At 34.3% G+C, this 15,356-nt stretch overlaps 1 protein-coding gene across 1 annotated transcript; it reads right to left on the bottom strand.

Moving 5' to 3' along the window:
• Nucleotides 1-3,940: 3,940 nt before the first annotated feature.
• On the bottom strand, nucleotides 3,941-11,804 carry LOC114652786 (G2/M phase-specific E3 ubiquitin-protein ligase-like). The gene is made up of 6 exons (XM_051928686.1): nucleotides 11,623-11,804; nucleotides 10,998-11,314; nucleotides 10,637-10,815; nucleotides 9,591-9,766; nucleotides 5,932-6,146; nucleotides 3,941-4,708 (listed from the first exon to the last, which is right to left on the bottom strand). The coding sequence occupies exons 1-6, from the start codon at nucleotides 11,730-11,732 to the stop codon at nucleotides 4,464-4,466; spliced, it is 1,242 nt and encodes a 413-aa protein (XP_051784646.1). The 5' UTR covers nucleotides 11,733-11,804; the 3' UTR covers nucleotides 3,941-4,463.
• Between the last annotated feature and the right edge of the window lie 3,552 nt (nucleotides 11,805-15,356).

Genomic DNA, 15,356 nt, shown 5'->3' with positions numbered 1-15,356 from the left:
ATTATACTGTATATATGCAGTGTGGCGACTGCAAGGGTCTGTAAACGTTTATCTCCTGAGCATTCAACGTGTTAAGTGCGGGAAAGTCCGCTTCAGCGAAGGGTGTTCATGGTTGGTTGTAATAACTGCCCAGATTTCATACGAAACGACGAACATAATACTGGTTGTTCTTGTTAAATATATACCTTTCACAACTACAGTTTTTGTGACTTCCTGGTAATTAAAAAACGAAAACGTTTCTTTGGGAAACTGAACAAAACGTTTAACATCTTCACAAACTTTTAAAATAAAAATGTCAAACTTGAACTAGATAACTGCGGCTACTCCCTGTCGTGTCGGCTTCTTCTTACTCCTCGCGAAGTGTTAGGCTATTAATAGGATATTTTCTTATCATAAAAGTTTCGAGTGCGAAAACGCGCATGGATTTCTTTCTCTTTATTTGGTTGTGGGTCCCATTTTGTGGGTCGAGTGTGCAAACACATGTGGTATTGCAAACACGGGGGGTATGGACGATGCGGTAGTTGGCTTTGGGTCCCCTACGAGGTCAGAGCACGAAGTGTCCGTTGTCATCCATCAACTGAAACAGAGAAGTCCTGCTATTGGGTTTACCATTCATTTTACTGTTTTGTTACAAATGCTTTACTTCTTCCTGTAACAAACATTCTCATTCTCCAAAGGCAGACAATGTTTTGTCCCTACTGTGGCAGTCAGCTGGGCACGGGCGCGGCGCCAGCATTTTGTTCCACCTGTGGGCGATCGCTTGCCTTTCTGCCGTCAGGTGACCAATCGTCCGCGGCGCTGGGAGGACCACCAACAGGTAATATGTCTCTTGCGTTTAAGTATATGTAAATTTTTTCTTGCTGTTTTCTCTTACCCTGCAATTAGCATGACATGATCATACAAAATATGGTAAGTGACAAACTGACGCATAAGCCGTAAATGTAATTTATTTTTATTTTAGTCAGTGGGAATGAACACACACTTTTGGTCACCGATTGGATTACGCAGTACTTCTACGCAGGATATAAATATGAGGTCATTCTAGATTTTTTGAAAATTTATCATGGAATAAGTATGTGTTTAAGAAGTTTGAAAATGCGCCTGAAAGAACTGGGATTATCAAAACGTAGGAATTACTCCAATATAAGTCAAGTGCGTTTGGCCATGGAGATCGAGATACAAGGGCCGAGTCAGCTTCTTGGATATAGAATGATGCATCAAGTGTTACTGCAGAAATATAAACTGCGCGTGAGGCGACGTGATGTCATGAATTTGTTGTCTGAAATGAATCCGTCTGCAACTTCAGCTAGGAGGACAAGGAGATTTGTTCGAAGAGTGTACCACTCACTGGGTCCAAACTACGTTTGGCATGTAGATGGATATGATAAATTAAAGCCTTATGGCATAGCGGTAAGCGGGTGCATCGATGGCTTTTCAAGAAAGATTTTATGGCTTTCATGCGGACCAACGAATAATAACCCAGCAGTAATTGCAACAAATTATGTGCTTTGTGTAGCAAAATTTGGGATTGTACCAATGAGACTGAGGACGGATTGTGGAACAGAAAACACCTTGATAGCAGCAATGCAGTGCACGTTGCGCTCTCAAGGAAATGACCACTTCGCTGGTGCAGCTAGCCATGTTTATGGCACTTCTGTAATGAATCAGAGAATAGAATCCTGGTGGGCACATTTCAGAAAGCAACGGTAAGAATATTTATGTATATATTTTGGTATAGTAAGTGTAGTCGTAACTTACTTAATCAATAACTGCAAAATGTTTATAAATAATGTTTAAAAACAGCTTGCCCCTACATCAGATACTTACTTTATTTTAAATGTGTAACTGCGTGCAGTTTTCCAGTCCATAACCTTTTCAGTGATATATTTTACTGATTGCCCTTCACTGAAAGTTTAATTACACCAGTAAACAAAACCATTTATAGAACGCAATTTAAAAAATGCATCCAAAGCTATATTTAAGTAGCTCTTGCATTTTATTTCATTCAGGTCACAGTTCTGGATGGAAGTCCTGGTGGATCTGAAAGATTCTGGCAATTTCAATGGTAGCCATCAGCATAAATGTTTGCTGCGCTTTGCTTTTCTTGAACTGATGCAAAAGGATTTGAATGAATTTAAAGACCTCTGGAACCAACATAGAATTAGACCCTCGAGGATGTCAGTTTGTCCTTCTGGAATTCCCAATGAGATTTTTAGCCTACCACATAGGTATGAATAAATGGCTTTATGTAAATCAACAGTTTTGATTCCATTTAGAGTAATTAGAAAATATAAAAAAATATCTTGCCAGGACTAAGTTTTCTTTGTTTTTAATCATCAGTAAAAGTAAAGAGCTAAGTCTGTAAGGGTAGAGATACAGATTTTAAAATTGTATGATTCATTTTAAGAATGTTCTCAAGTTTTGACTACACAGTACTCAAATTAATTGTATAGACTTCTGAATATATTAGTTTTTTTTTCTTTTAAACATATTACTTATTTGTCTAGATTCCAATCAAGAAACTTTGGATACGTTGTTTCAGAAGAGAAGCTTCATCAACTGGCAACACAATGCAAGGAAATTTGCAATTGTGGAGATGAAACCATACAGGAATATTTAGATCTCATAAAGCAGCAGTACAATTTACAAACTCCACCCACATGGAAATCTGCTGTAGAATTATTTTTGAGGCTAAAAGAAATTTGTAATATCTGAATATTTTGTAGTATGTATCAATTTGGTGTGTTTTTTCTTGTGTATGTCGCAAAGTAAAGTACTATTACTTCTCACTTATTTTAGCTAATATAGTAACACTTTATATTTAAATAAATATATTTTGGGTATTCTCTTTCCTGAGTGCATTTTTTTGATCTTGCATAATTTAAATTGGTTATTCTTCAGCACCATCAAGCATGTACCAGAAACCACCTCAGGACTTGCAAATTGAAACACTAATTGAATTGAATTAATCTTCACAACCATGAAATGTAGTTGCTATGAATTTGTCTGTGTTCCAGCTACAAATATAACAGTAAAAAGACATCAGTGATAAACATTATTTAATCTTTCAACAGTAGATGCACCAATAGTGACAATATAGTTTACAATATACAATAAACACGATAAAAACTAATATAACTTGTAGAATTTCATTTTCACTTTTTTCTCTATAGGTCTTTATTAAGTAAAGTAAAAGCTGGTGGAAAGCAGTAGAAGGCTGGGGGGCAACAACAGGCATATCACCGGTTTTGACTAATCAGGAAAGAATGCAAATATAACAATGGTTTATAGTTTAAAATGACATGACATGTTTGTATCGTTCTGCTTTTAGGTATACTATCCTCCCTGCTACCCAAAAGATTTAATATTTTCTCATGGCTCCTTGTGGCCTTCTGCAGTCTGGCATATAGAATGACATAATCATCACACCTTACAAGTTTTACAGTCAAGCCAGTAGAGGTGCAGTCATTGTTGTACAAAGAGCAAATGGCTGGAGAGAGAAAGTGTCCCTGAGGCAATCCCGTGTTTCTGAGCAGGGACTCTTTTACATGTCTACCCTGTTCCACAGCCTAGAATCTGCTCCCCAGAAAGTCAGATCAGAGGCTGTACAATTGTCCAAGTTTGCATTGAATACATTGTTTTGGAGAGGTTCAGCTACAATGGTGTTAAATAATGTAATAAAATCCTTAAACAGGATTGTAAACTATAAGTACCTTGGCAGTTTGAATAGTGTAAGATGTACTGAAATATTGTGTTTTCTTTTTCTTACTGATGTACAATTAAAGGTTGACAGTAGTTAAACAATTAAATGTTTTTTCTTCTTGAACTTTATTAAGTGTCAGGAAAGGTTAAACAGGATAGACTGTTTCTGTTCAAAAGTTGATTACCAAAATAATTATAATTGAACTGGAAATTGAAGTCAACCATCATAATATTTTATTTGAAAATGAACATTAAGTTTACAAATTTTTGTTTAATAACAACAAGAGCACTTCAATGGTACATCTCATTGAAGCAACATTAACAAGGTTCAAGTCAAACCATTTCAAAAGTATGGTTTAAAACATTACATAATATGAAATATATAAAAAAAGCTATTAGAAGTATTACATTGTAAAATTTCTATTTACACAAAATATGTATAAACACAAAGCTTAGCAACTTCCTTTCTTTGAAAAATTAACATTATTAATAACATAATTGCAAACAAAATGTAACTGTGCACAACTGACCAAAATGAAATTACGTGAAAAATGATTGATGGAAGATCCTGGTAATTCAGTAATAAAGAAAAAAATGTGCATGTTTGCAAAATGAACTGAAGCAACTTTAAATGTAAAATCAGCCAAAAACTTTCAAAAAATAATAACTGACATAGCTAATAATATAATTTTTGTGGAAAATGTAATGAAAGAGCAAGTTCAGGGCTGGTAAAAATATATGATGATTAATTATATCAGAATTTAGTGTTGCCCAAATCCAGGTGAGTTTAGAATACCAAAATTCATATGGTACTTGAATTTATCATATGTTTTATGTATGGGGATGCTTAAAGAATTGGTGCATGTTTGAGCAATGGGATATGGCGACTCATTATGCAAGAAATTAACTGTTGGCTTTGGATGGAAGCCGATTGGTGGGATTGAGGAAACACCGGTTGAGAACATGAGGATATCTTCCAAAGATGGTTCAGCAAATGATGTTTTACCTAAGAAAATATAAGAACATGTTAATATCAATTGTTTCACATATTAAGTAACTCATTCACATTGCCCTCTTTTTCATTAAGTCCAAACTTATTTAACATATTATCACCACTTCATTGAACAAAGTACTGGCCCACACTAATTGTTACATATTGATCACCCACACTATTTAACACATTGAGATGATAAGATATCTCTAAACAGCATTCAGATAATTCTTACAACAAAACAATTCATAGAAAATGTTTGTGCCTCTTAAATATGTAATCATTTTATCAGAATGTGTTATCAAAGTTTAAAACTTTGTGATGTATGAAACCTGGAATGAATCTGTAGCACTGTTGTCATTTGATGTTATTACTTCAAGCAGTTTCAACCAGTATTATACATTTTGTGCATAGCATAATGCATGATGTGCATCACATTTAATTTTGTTACTAAATGCACAAAGATGAATTGTACAAATAATCATAACTATTTTTATATGCATATGTTTTGACCAAACTGTTTTTCTTTTCTCTTTCCTTAATATCTGGATTAATATCTTCAGATTCAGTAACACTATACTGAGCAACCCCAATATCAGCAGCTTTGTTGCGTTGTATAATTTATTCTTGCTGGTCCCATTCCTGATCACGTGGCATAGCAGCCCAAACGTATGTTTAGGTGTCATATTGTACTGTATATAAAGCTTTGTAAACAAGAACAATCTTACAATAACATCTAATCAATCCAAAACACACAGTAAAAGCAATCTTTAAACGTTAATAATAAATTGGAACCACCCTAATAGATCCACACCCTTATTTCTTTGTTGGTTAAGAGATGTGACAACTTTAGTTTAATGCTGGTGAAATAAACAACTAATTTAACAGGCATAAATTCATTAATTAATACAGTAAATGCATAAATTGCTAGCCAGCTAAAAGGGCCTATGAAGTGTAAAAGTTAAAAAAGCAGAAATTGCTTTATTTGTTTATCTTAGTTGTGTGTTTATCAGAAATAAATTATGTGAACGCCGATTTGTATTCTAAACTTGTGGACACACAAAATACAAACTCTCACCCTGTGGACAGAAGCTTGTGTGTCTCCTGCTGCGCTTACATTCAGTGTCGTTTTTTTCATAAATTGTGTAAGGTGAAAATCTACATGTACTATATACATAATTTTACATATTTCATGAAGTATACTAAACAAATATTTTCTCCAATACTTGAATTCAGACCTTCAATATCTAACAAGTAGTCTGCCCAGTATGCAGCTGTCCTCACTTCCTCTTGTCTTCTGTTGCTACCAGGCTGGCTAAACTCAGCTTTAAAAAGATTCTCTATAATTTCAGAAGTTATTTTTTTCTCAGAAAAACAGAAGTATTTCATGAATCCTGATGGATTTTGTTTCATTGCTTCAAGAACATTTAGTGTGGTTAGTCCTTCTTTGAACCTGCAAATAACATATACAAATAAGATTAGGTTATTATTTTTATATACAGCATTTATTTCATACTCTGAATATTACAAGGTGAGTGTCATTAGAAAACAATAAATAAAATGCATTTACCGAGAGAATGAGTTGACAATATAGACCAGGAAATGTAAAACCACCTTTAATGCCCAAGGAAGGACATATTCCAGAGAGGATATTTCATTACTGTGATGTACATCATGTTAAGAAAGGTGGTCAGTGTCTGTCAGCCTTACTTTATATAGTGTTATGACTATATAAAATGTTATGGATAGCTTAGCAGCTTAGGGAATGCAGAGGCCCTGACGACATGATACATTTGCCATATGTAACCTGGACAAACAGGGTGATACCAGAAGACCAAAGATATACAGTGGTGTGAAAAACTATTTGCCCCCTTCCTGATTTCTTATTCTTTTGCATGTTTGTCACACAAAATGTTTCTGATCATCAAACACATTTAACCATTAGTCAAATATAACACAAGTAAACACAAAATGCAGTTTTTAAATGATGGTTTTTATTATTTAGGGAGAAAAAAAATCCAAACCTACATGGCCCTGTGTGAAAAAGTAATTGCCCCCTTGTTAAAAAATAACCTAACTGTGGTGTATCACACCTGAGTTCAATTTCCGTAGCCACCCCCAGGCCTGATTACTGCCACACCTGTTTCAATCAAGAAATCACTTAAATAGGAGCTGCCTGACACAGAGAAGTAGACCAAAAGCACCTCAAAAGCTAGACATCATGCCAAGATCCAAAGAAATTCAGGAACAAATGAGAACAGAAGTAATTGAGATCTATCAGTCTGGTAAAGGTTATAAAGCCATTTCTAAAGCTTTGGGACTCCAGCGAACCACAGTGAGAGCCATTATCCACAAATGGCAAAAACATGGAACAGTGGTGATCCTTCCCAGGAGTGGCCGGCCGACCAAAATCACCCCAAGAGTGCAGAGACGACTCATCCGAGAGGTCACAAAAGACCCCAGGACAACGTCTAAAGAACTGCAGGCCTCACTTGCCTCAATTAAGGTCAGTGTTCACGACTCCACCATAAGAAAGAGACTGGGCAAAAACGGCCTGCATGGCAGATTTCCAAGACGCAAACCACTGTTAAGCAAAAAGAACATTAGGGCTCGTCTCAATTTTGCTAAGAAACATCTCAATGATTGCCAAGACTTTTGGGAAAATACCTTGTGGACTGATGAGTCAAAAGTTGAACTTTTTGGAAGGCAAATGTCCCGTTACATCTGGCGTAAAAGGAACACAGCATTTCAGAAAAAGAACATCATACCAACAGTAAAATATGGTGGTGGTAGTGTGATGGTCTGGGGTTGTTTTGCTGCTTCAGGACCTGGAAGGCTTGCTGTGATAGATGGAACCATGAATTCTACTGTCTACCAAAAAATCCTGAAGGAGAATGTCCGGCCATCTGTTCGTCAACTCAAGCTGAAGCGATCTTGGGTGCTGCAACAGGACAATGACCCAAAACACACCAGCAAATCCACCTCTGAATGGCTGAAGAAAAACAAAATGAAGACTTTGGAGTGGCCTAGTCAAAGTCCTGACCTGAATCCAATTGAGATGCTATGGCATGACCTTAAAAAGGCGGTTCATGCTAGAAAACCCTCAAATAAAGCTGAATTACAACAATTTTGCAAAGATGAGTGGGCCAAAATTCCTCCAGAGCGCTGTAAAAGACTCATTGCAAGTTATCGCAAACGCTTGATTGCAGTTATTGCTGCTAAGGGTGGCCCAACCAGTTATTAGGTTCAGGGGGCAATTACTTTTTCACACAGGGCTATGTAGGTTTGGATTTTTTTTTCTCCCTAAATAATAAAAACCACCATTTACAAACTGCATTTTGTGTTTACTTGTGTTATATTTGACTAATGGTTAAATGTGTTTGATGATCAGAAACATTTTGTGTGACAAACATGCAAAAGAATAAGAAATCAGGAAGGGGGCAAATAGTTTTTCACACCACTGTAGTTCACATAAAAAAATATTTATTAAATCCTGAACACAATGCAAGATAAATCATCAACCCACTCCTCCCTAATATGAATGGGATTAGGCAGGTTTGAGAATGTTATGCATGTCACATTGTGAACTCGGTGAAGCATAAAAAAGTTGCCCAAAAACATGGACCGCATACTAATATGACCATCAACACACACCTGTATGTTGTGAAAATTGTTGTGATGTCAACTTCTGAGGATATGTTTCAATAAGATCTGCAGCACTGTTTGCTAGAACCACAGGAGTACAGACGCTAACATTTCTTGGTTTTAGTGCATTTCTCACAGAAATTATAATGTGTCACATTTGCCATTTGCTGATTTGTACATTTCTGAGGAACACTCATAATGAGATATTGTTTCCAAAATCTTTGACATGTCAACAGAAGTAATTGCTATGAACATACAGATCTACAATGTAAATACACTGCTGCAATGTAAACAACAAGTCTTTCTAGCACACACACACACGGATGACAAAACAAGCATTTGGACTTCCCTCTAGCTTTGCTATGTTTGCTGCTAAAACAGGGTTTACTATTTTTTTTCTTTACATTTCCTATGTTCAGAAATAATACATTATAGTGCAAATTAATATGTTAGTAGTACTGATTTTTATTTCTTCAAAAGAATGCCAGCACTATACAAATGACTAAGAAATAGTCACCATTTAAGGGTGACATGTTGGGGCAGTGGAAGAGCTGGTACACTCGTAGGAAGGAGACCTAGGTTTGTGTCCTGGGTCCTCCCTGGATGGAGTTTGCATGCTCTCCTCATCTCTGAGTGGGATTCCTCTGGGTGGTGCTCTGGTTTCTTCCCACTGTCCAAAGACAAATAGGTTAGGTAATTGGTGACACTAAATTGGCTGTAGTGTGTGTTTGATGTATGTGTGTGTGTGTAAGATTGCCCAGCAATGGATTGGCGCCCTGTCAACAGTTTGTTCCTGCTTATTGTCCTATTCTAGCTGGGATAGGCTTAAGTCCTTCTGTAACCCTCGTCTGAATTAACCAGGTTAGAGAATGACATGATATATTCACCATTACCCTATATTCTTTGCTGCTGCTAGTTTATATATGACTAAAGTGATATGGTATATTGTATGTGTCACATTCCTCAGCAATACATGAAAATTTGGATTAGCTATTAGTTACTATTTAATTTCACTTTCATTACATTTATTCTGATGAAAATCATGGTGGCAACATGCTCAGCTGGACAAATGTCATTGAATCTTCAATATCTTTTGCCAACTCCTCCTGGGGAATTCTGAGACACTTCCATGTTGGTCAAGAGGCTTAATCCCTCTAGTGTGTCATTTGTTCACTTCTAGTTTAATGTAAATGCTACTTCCTCATCTTGGTAACTTTTAGTATTTATAAATAAAGCATTTATTACAACATACCTTTGAATACAAGCAGCATTTCTGGTGAAAAAATACCACTTCAGATAATCTTCCACAATTTTGTCTTTATCAGAAAGCTCCCTGATAACATGGCAAAGACATCCCGCTATCATAAGCATTGTAGCATACACCTCCACTGTACTCCTAAGACATTCCACTGAGGACGATGACTTGATCTAATTCATTTCAAAGTTATAATAAAATGTAACATTAGTAGCATTCAGTCACAAACAAAATAATGCATTTTTAAAATATGAAAAGAATATTGATTCAGAACTTTGCAAACAATAGCATTTGCCCAAAAAGGAACCCAAGGGGTGTTAAACCAACTTTTTAAATTAATTTAACACTCAGATTTATAGAAGCATATTTTGTTTGTTTAGTTGTTTATGTTTTTACACATATTATGTATGGTTCTTTATATACATTATCTGTACACAAATGTTTTTTTTTAAATCTAAATACTTTGTAGAAACTGTAGGCATTATAAAAGTAATTTAGTAATAGCCACTACCAAAGGACATCAAATATTTGATATGTCCATGGTCCTAAAACATTTAAAACAGTACAATACTATTACAATATCTATCTTCAATTACACTGATGACAACAGGGATGCAAAGGAGATCCTATTTATTCCCTGGATTACCCCACTGCATTAACTACCTTGCCGTCTAGGAGACGCACATCTAAGTATGGTAGCCTAATGGAACACATCAGTTACATATACACGGAGCATTTCAAATTAAAAGGGGTCTCATGTATTACATAACACTTTGATTTATTGTATTAAAATCAAAATACATTACAAATAATATGTACTTATATATTTGTATGAAACATGTATAGACACTGACAGAACAAAACAAACAATGTTAGCACAGTGAAATAAATATGTTTAGTTCTCTCATAAACAATCCTAATTAATGAAGTATACAATTTTCAACACTAAAACATTCTGTGGAAAAAGCATTACTGTGTAATATTACTGCATTACTGTGCATTTAAGTCTTTAAAACTTAAATGCATATGAAGTCATATCATACCTTTTGTAGCATCATCTGTATTTCTGGATCACAAACATCTTTTGTATCAGGGGAAAAGATACCTTCACATAAAATATAGTTGAACAAGTTTTTCGAAATGAACTGTGGCCCAGGACCACCATGAACCATGGAGACAGCGATCATTCGCCCAATGATGAAATATTCATCATTATCAAATGCTAAAACAAAAACAAAGTGCCAAACCAGTCACCATATCCATTCAACTATCCATTGCTTAAATTAACTTTTTTCAGCCATAGTTAATGCACATTATATAATGGCTACACTGGGCAAATGACAAGAAATCATACACGTACAAGATGTCAGTCCACTACAGGATGTGACAGCTCATAATACTCACCAACACTGTCACAGGTCAAGTATTTTTCAGTTTCCCTTCCTTCAAATAGTGTTCTGTTTTTAACATGTTGCATTAGGAGTTCTAAAAATTCTCGTTTGGGTCCTCCTGTGTCAATGCCACTCTCCATGTAGCCAGTATTATCACTGAATTTCACTAAAATGGTGTGTGCTGGATCAAAGGACGAGCACTTAAAACCACGTAGAGCTCCATCCCAAATGTCAGCTCTGTTTATATTGAACTGTGAGACTTTTTCAGACTTAATCTGCGTGGCTAAATTTTCCAGGATGTCTTCCACACTAACTATTTTGTCATTAAAACTGTATGTAAAAATAAAAATAGGAGAAAGAAAATTTACTTTTTACAAATAACCAGTATAAGTCAACTACTGAGGAACAATTATGTCAAAAAAGCAATAGTCACACTATCTGTAGGGTATATAACAAGATTTTACTCATTGCTGACAGACTATAAAACACACACATTAATTCAAAAGATAACCATGAGTTGTTCTAAAGAACACATGATATAAATGAAACAGATATTAAATCATTATTAAATAACAATAATTACCATATTAACTACATTTATTCAGACTGGAAGAGAAAGTGTTACCACAGAAACTTACCAATCAACATTGTGAGCAAATTCATCTTCTGATGAGCTACTAGTGTCACTTTCAACTAGAATTGGAGCATAAACCTCTGTATATGTTCTTGGAAAAAATAAGAAAGCCATTACATATTGAAATATATGGATCAATAGTAAAAGTGATGAATTTCAAAGTTTTGCCTATAGACAAGCAGGACCATCCCCCCCATGAAATCTGTTTACTGTGTTGTTCTTCCTATCTTATTGTATTTTTATATTGTAAGAAATTTTAAATAAATTACATTTATTATTACTTTGCCCATAAGTAACAATCTGGCTAATGTACAACACTATTACATAAACTAATAACATTCAAAAAAAGGACATAGCAGCACTAGAAAATGTCCAGAGAAGAGTGACTAGGCTGATTCCAGGGCTACAGGGGGTGAGTTATGAGGAAAGATTAAAAGAGCTGAGCCTTTACAGTTTAAACAAAAGAAGTTTAAGAGGCGACCTGATTGAAGTGTTTAGAATTATGAAGGGAATTAGTCCAGTGGATCAAGACGGTAACTTTAAAATGAGTTTATCAAGAACACAGGGACACAGTTGGAAACTTGTTAAGGGTAAATTTCACACAAACATTAGAAGTTTTTCTTTACAAAGAGAATCACAGACACTTGGAATAAGTGACCAAGTAGTGTGGTAAACAGTGGGACTTTATAGAGACTTTCAAAACTCAACTTGATGTGTTTTTACTTTGCGAGCTTTGTTGAGCTGAACGGCCTGTTTTCATCTAGAATCAACATGAATACATGATTATTTACATATATATTACATTTGTAAGAGTATCCTCCAATTTGAATGTTACATTTGAAGATGATTTGTGTCCTAAGGTATGCATTAAAGACATTACTAATTGTAAATAGCCTGGTTTACAATGTACTTTAAGTGGTATTCATGCTAACAACTGAGATACTATAAAACACTTTGTTCAGCAACATATTCAATGGAAATTATATAGGTAGCATTGTTGATAATACCTGTAGCAATGTGCACCCGTACTAACACTAGTGCAGTTTGTGGAAACTTCCTTTGATGATGTGCTTGCCATATTTTGCTTTTCATTTGATACAGGATTAATCAAAGACATCTATTAAAACAGAAACTGAAAATCAAACAGCTTAAAGTAACAAACACAGCAGGCACAGAATTACAGTAATTTACTTATACTGTATTTGAACTGAATTACATTTTCATTTGTGTATAGCACTTTTAACTAAGTGCAGACACTGAGCTCTGTGTCAAGTTTCCAGGTAAAATGCAATTACAATTTTTCTAATAATAAAATGAGTACATAAAAACACAAAAGTGGTTTGGAACTTATTAACATAAACAGAGCTCAGCACTATCTGTTCCTTGATTAATTGTTGAACTATGGCCAGTTAACAACAGAGGAGATGAAAACAACTATTCAGTCAGTGAGAATTTGTATCAACCAGCATCTTAAACTGCAAACATGGTTTTAAACTACTGTTATATTTTTTTGTTTTAACTGAAATTGTTACTAATGCAGTCACTCCTAGTGGAGAATCTCTTTATAACTTTTGGTCTAATTATGCTGTTTATAATCTGAGTATTAATTCATTTAGATTTTGCTAAAGTAGCTAATTTAAAAATGCTCCATAGCATCCCACATACAAGTGGGATAAACAACTGTCTGTGATGATAAGAAGAAGTGTCCTGGTTTGAACTCTGATCAGTCAACCAGGTAGTTTTGCTGTCATATTTTGAGATAAATTAAAAGATCCTCTCTAGTCAGGATGAAAACCATCTTTCTTGAAAACTCCAGGCCTTTCTCAAAAATTATCCAAATTAATCACAAAGACTTCTTTTATTTGAACACCAGATCTCTAACCAGCAATGAATGAAATACAATCTAATCCCAATCTAGTCCATCCCCTCTAATCCTGGTGTGGACAGACACAATTAAATTCCAACTTTTTTTATCTTTAGTGCAAAAGGTTATTAAATTCCTCTTTAATACAACAAGACTGCTGCAAAAAATATATTATTAGTGTCACCATGAAGCAGTAAGGTAGATAGTATATGTATCAGTAAAGTATATCAAAGTATTAGTATAAAGTAATCAAAGATAAGAAAAAAATATTAAACTGTAAACACAAGATAAGCATGAATAAATATTTCAGATTTACCACATCTTTACTCCTTGCGGTTAGATTTTCATTTTTTTCCCTGGGGGAGCTGTGGACAAAAAGCTGAAAGATAGAAGTGAATTACAAAAAAAACCATATAATTACAAAAAAAACAGCAACTGAGTTTCTACACAATACACTTGCTAGTTAGCGGTTTATACAGAACATTTGGGTGAAACATTATGACAACTGTTTTACTTTAAGTGCTACTTACACTACATTTCACTATGAAAGGTTTAGCTGTGGTGATTATAAATGAATAAACCTATTAATTAATTAATTGTGTACCACGGTATCATTGAGAAAGTCCTCTTCTATTTTATGTTTTGGATGAATAGTCACTTCTTCAGGATCACTACTGTCATTTTCTGCAAAAATATTAGTTAAATAATTAAAAGTTAACCAACAACTAAAAATGCAGAATTGTATCCTAAACAGTTGATTATATATACTGAATAATAATGTACAAGATGCTCAAATTCATCATGCATATATTTTCAAATAAATCACTAAAAACCACTATATTTATTTTCTTTTTTGATAGTCATTTAAGTAATAAACATACTTAGCATTTTTCATAGTTTTTTAAGGATGTATCTATTTTTTTACATTTTTAAACAGGTTGTCACAAGTTTTGCATAAGTAGGAATTAATCAACCCATCAAACTGTATAAGTTATTTTTACTACTATTTACAGAACAATTAACTTTTAAAAATTAACTGTGATTTGTAATTAAATATACACAAATACTTAAATATTAATTGATTCTGAACCTACCTAATTTATTGTATTCAGCCTCTGGGCAGATGAAGAATGTTATTCTGTTAAATTGTTTGCCAATTTCATTTTTGTAGTCTTGCAGTATAAAATTATTTGCAGATCCTGGTATTTTATTAACAAGACTCCCATCAGCATACAAAAGCACATATGGGCCTGGTGGTAAATCATTGTTGAATGTGCAGAGTTTTGTCTCAGCGGCATGCAAAAGTTCATTTTTGGAACTTCTTGAAGAAATTCGAAGTGGTAATGTCCTGCCTCTTTCTTTTTTTAACATTCCTCCACACTCCCTCATAATTCCTACATTAATCTACGTACAGAAAAAAGAAATAATGAAACAACATGATAAAATAAATAAAAAGAAAGTAGTTTTGCATAAACTAGATTAGAACTGCGAGATTACAATCAGAATTTAAAAAACGTATTTGTGTTAATTTATACATTCATTCATATGTTTTATAAAAAATACATGAGTAAAACGCACGTAAATAACGATGCCTTTAATTGGTAATTGAACAGATTTTTAAAAAATATATTTCACGCGTATAATATTTAAAATATTCAGACGTACCTGTACACAACTTACTGCATCCTTCTGAGACTTTCTTTTAGTGGTAAAATTAACGGATCTTTCTTTGTTTTTTATTTCTTTGAAACGAAAAAACTCCGTCAGTGTTGGAGAATTTTCAGGATGCTGACGTCCTAAACATTTTCAAAAGGGTTATTCGCTTTAGCGCGCACAAAGTACTGTAGCGAAAAAATTACACATACTCGTACTTA

The sequence above is a fragment of the Erpetoichthys calabaricus genome, chromosome 5, assembly GCF_900747795.2.
Source record: "Erpetoichthys calabaricus chromosome 5, fErpCal1.3, whole genome shotgun sequence".
Classification (NCBI taxonomy): Eukaryota; Metazoa; Chordata; class Cladistia; order Polypteriformes; family Polypteridae; genus Erpetoichthys; species Erpetoichthys calabaricus.
Note: the sequence above shows the minus strand (reverse complement) of the source record. Positions and strands in the feature narration are given on the sequence as shown.

Coding starts and splice junctions, on each gene's coding strand:
- LOC114652786 (XM_051928686.1), bottom strand. CDS start 11,732: ATGGCTTTCTTATTTTTTCCAAGAACATATACAGAGGTTTATGCTCCA. Junction 9,767..10,636: donor TACAGATGATGCTACAAAAG/GTATGATATGAC, acceptor GAAATGAATTAG/ATCAAGTCATCGTCCTCAGT. Junction 6,147..9,590: donor AATGCTGCTTGTATTCAAAG/GTATGTTGTAAT, acceptor TGTTATTTGCAG/GTTCAAAGAAGGACTAACCA.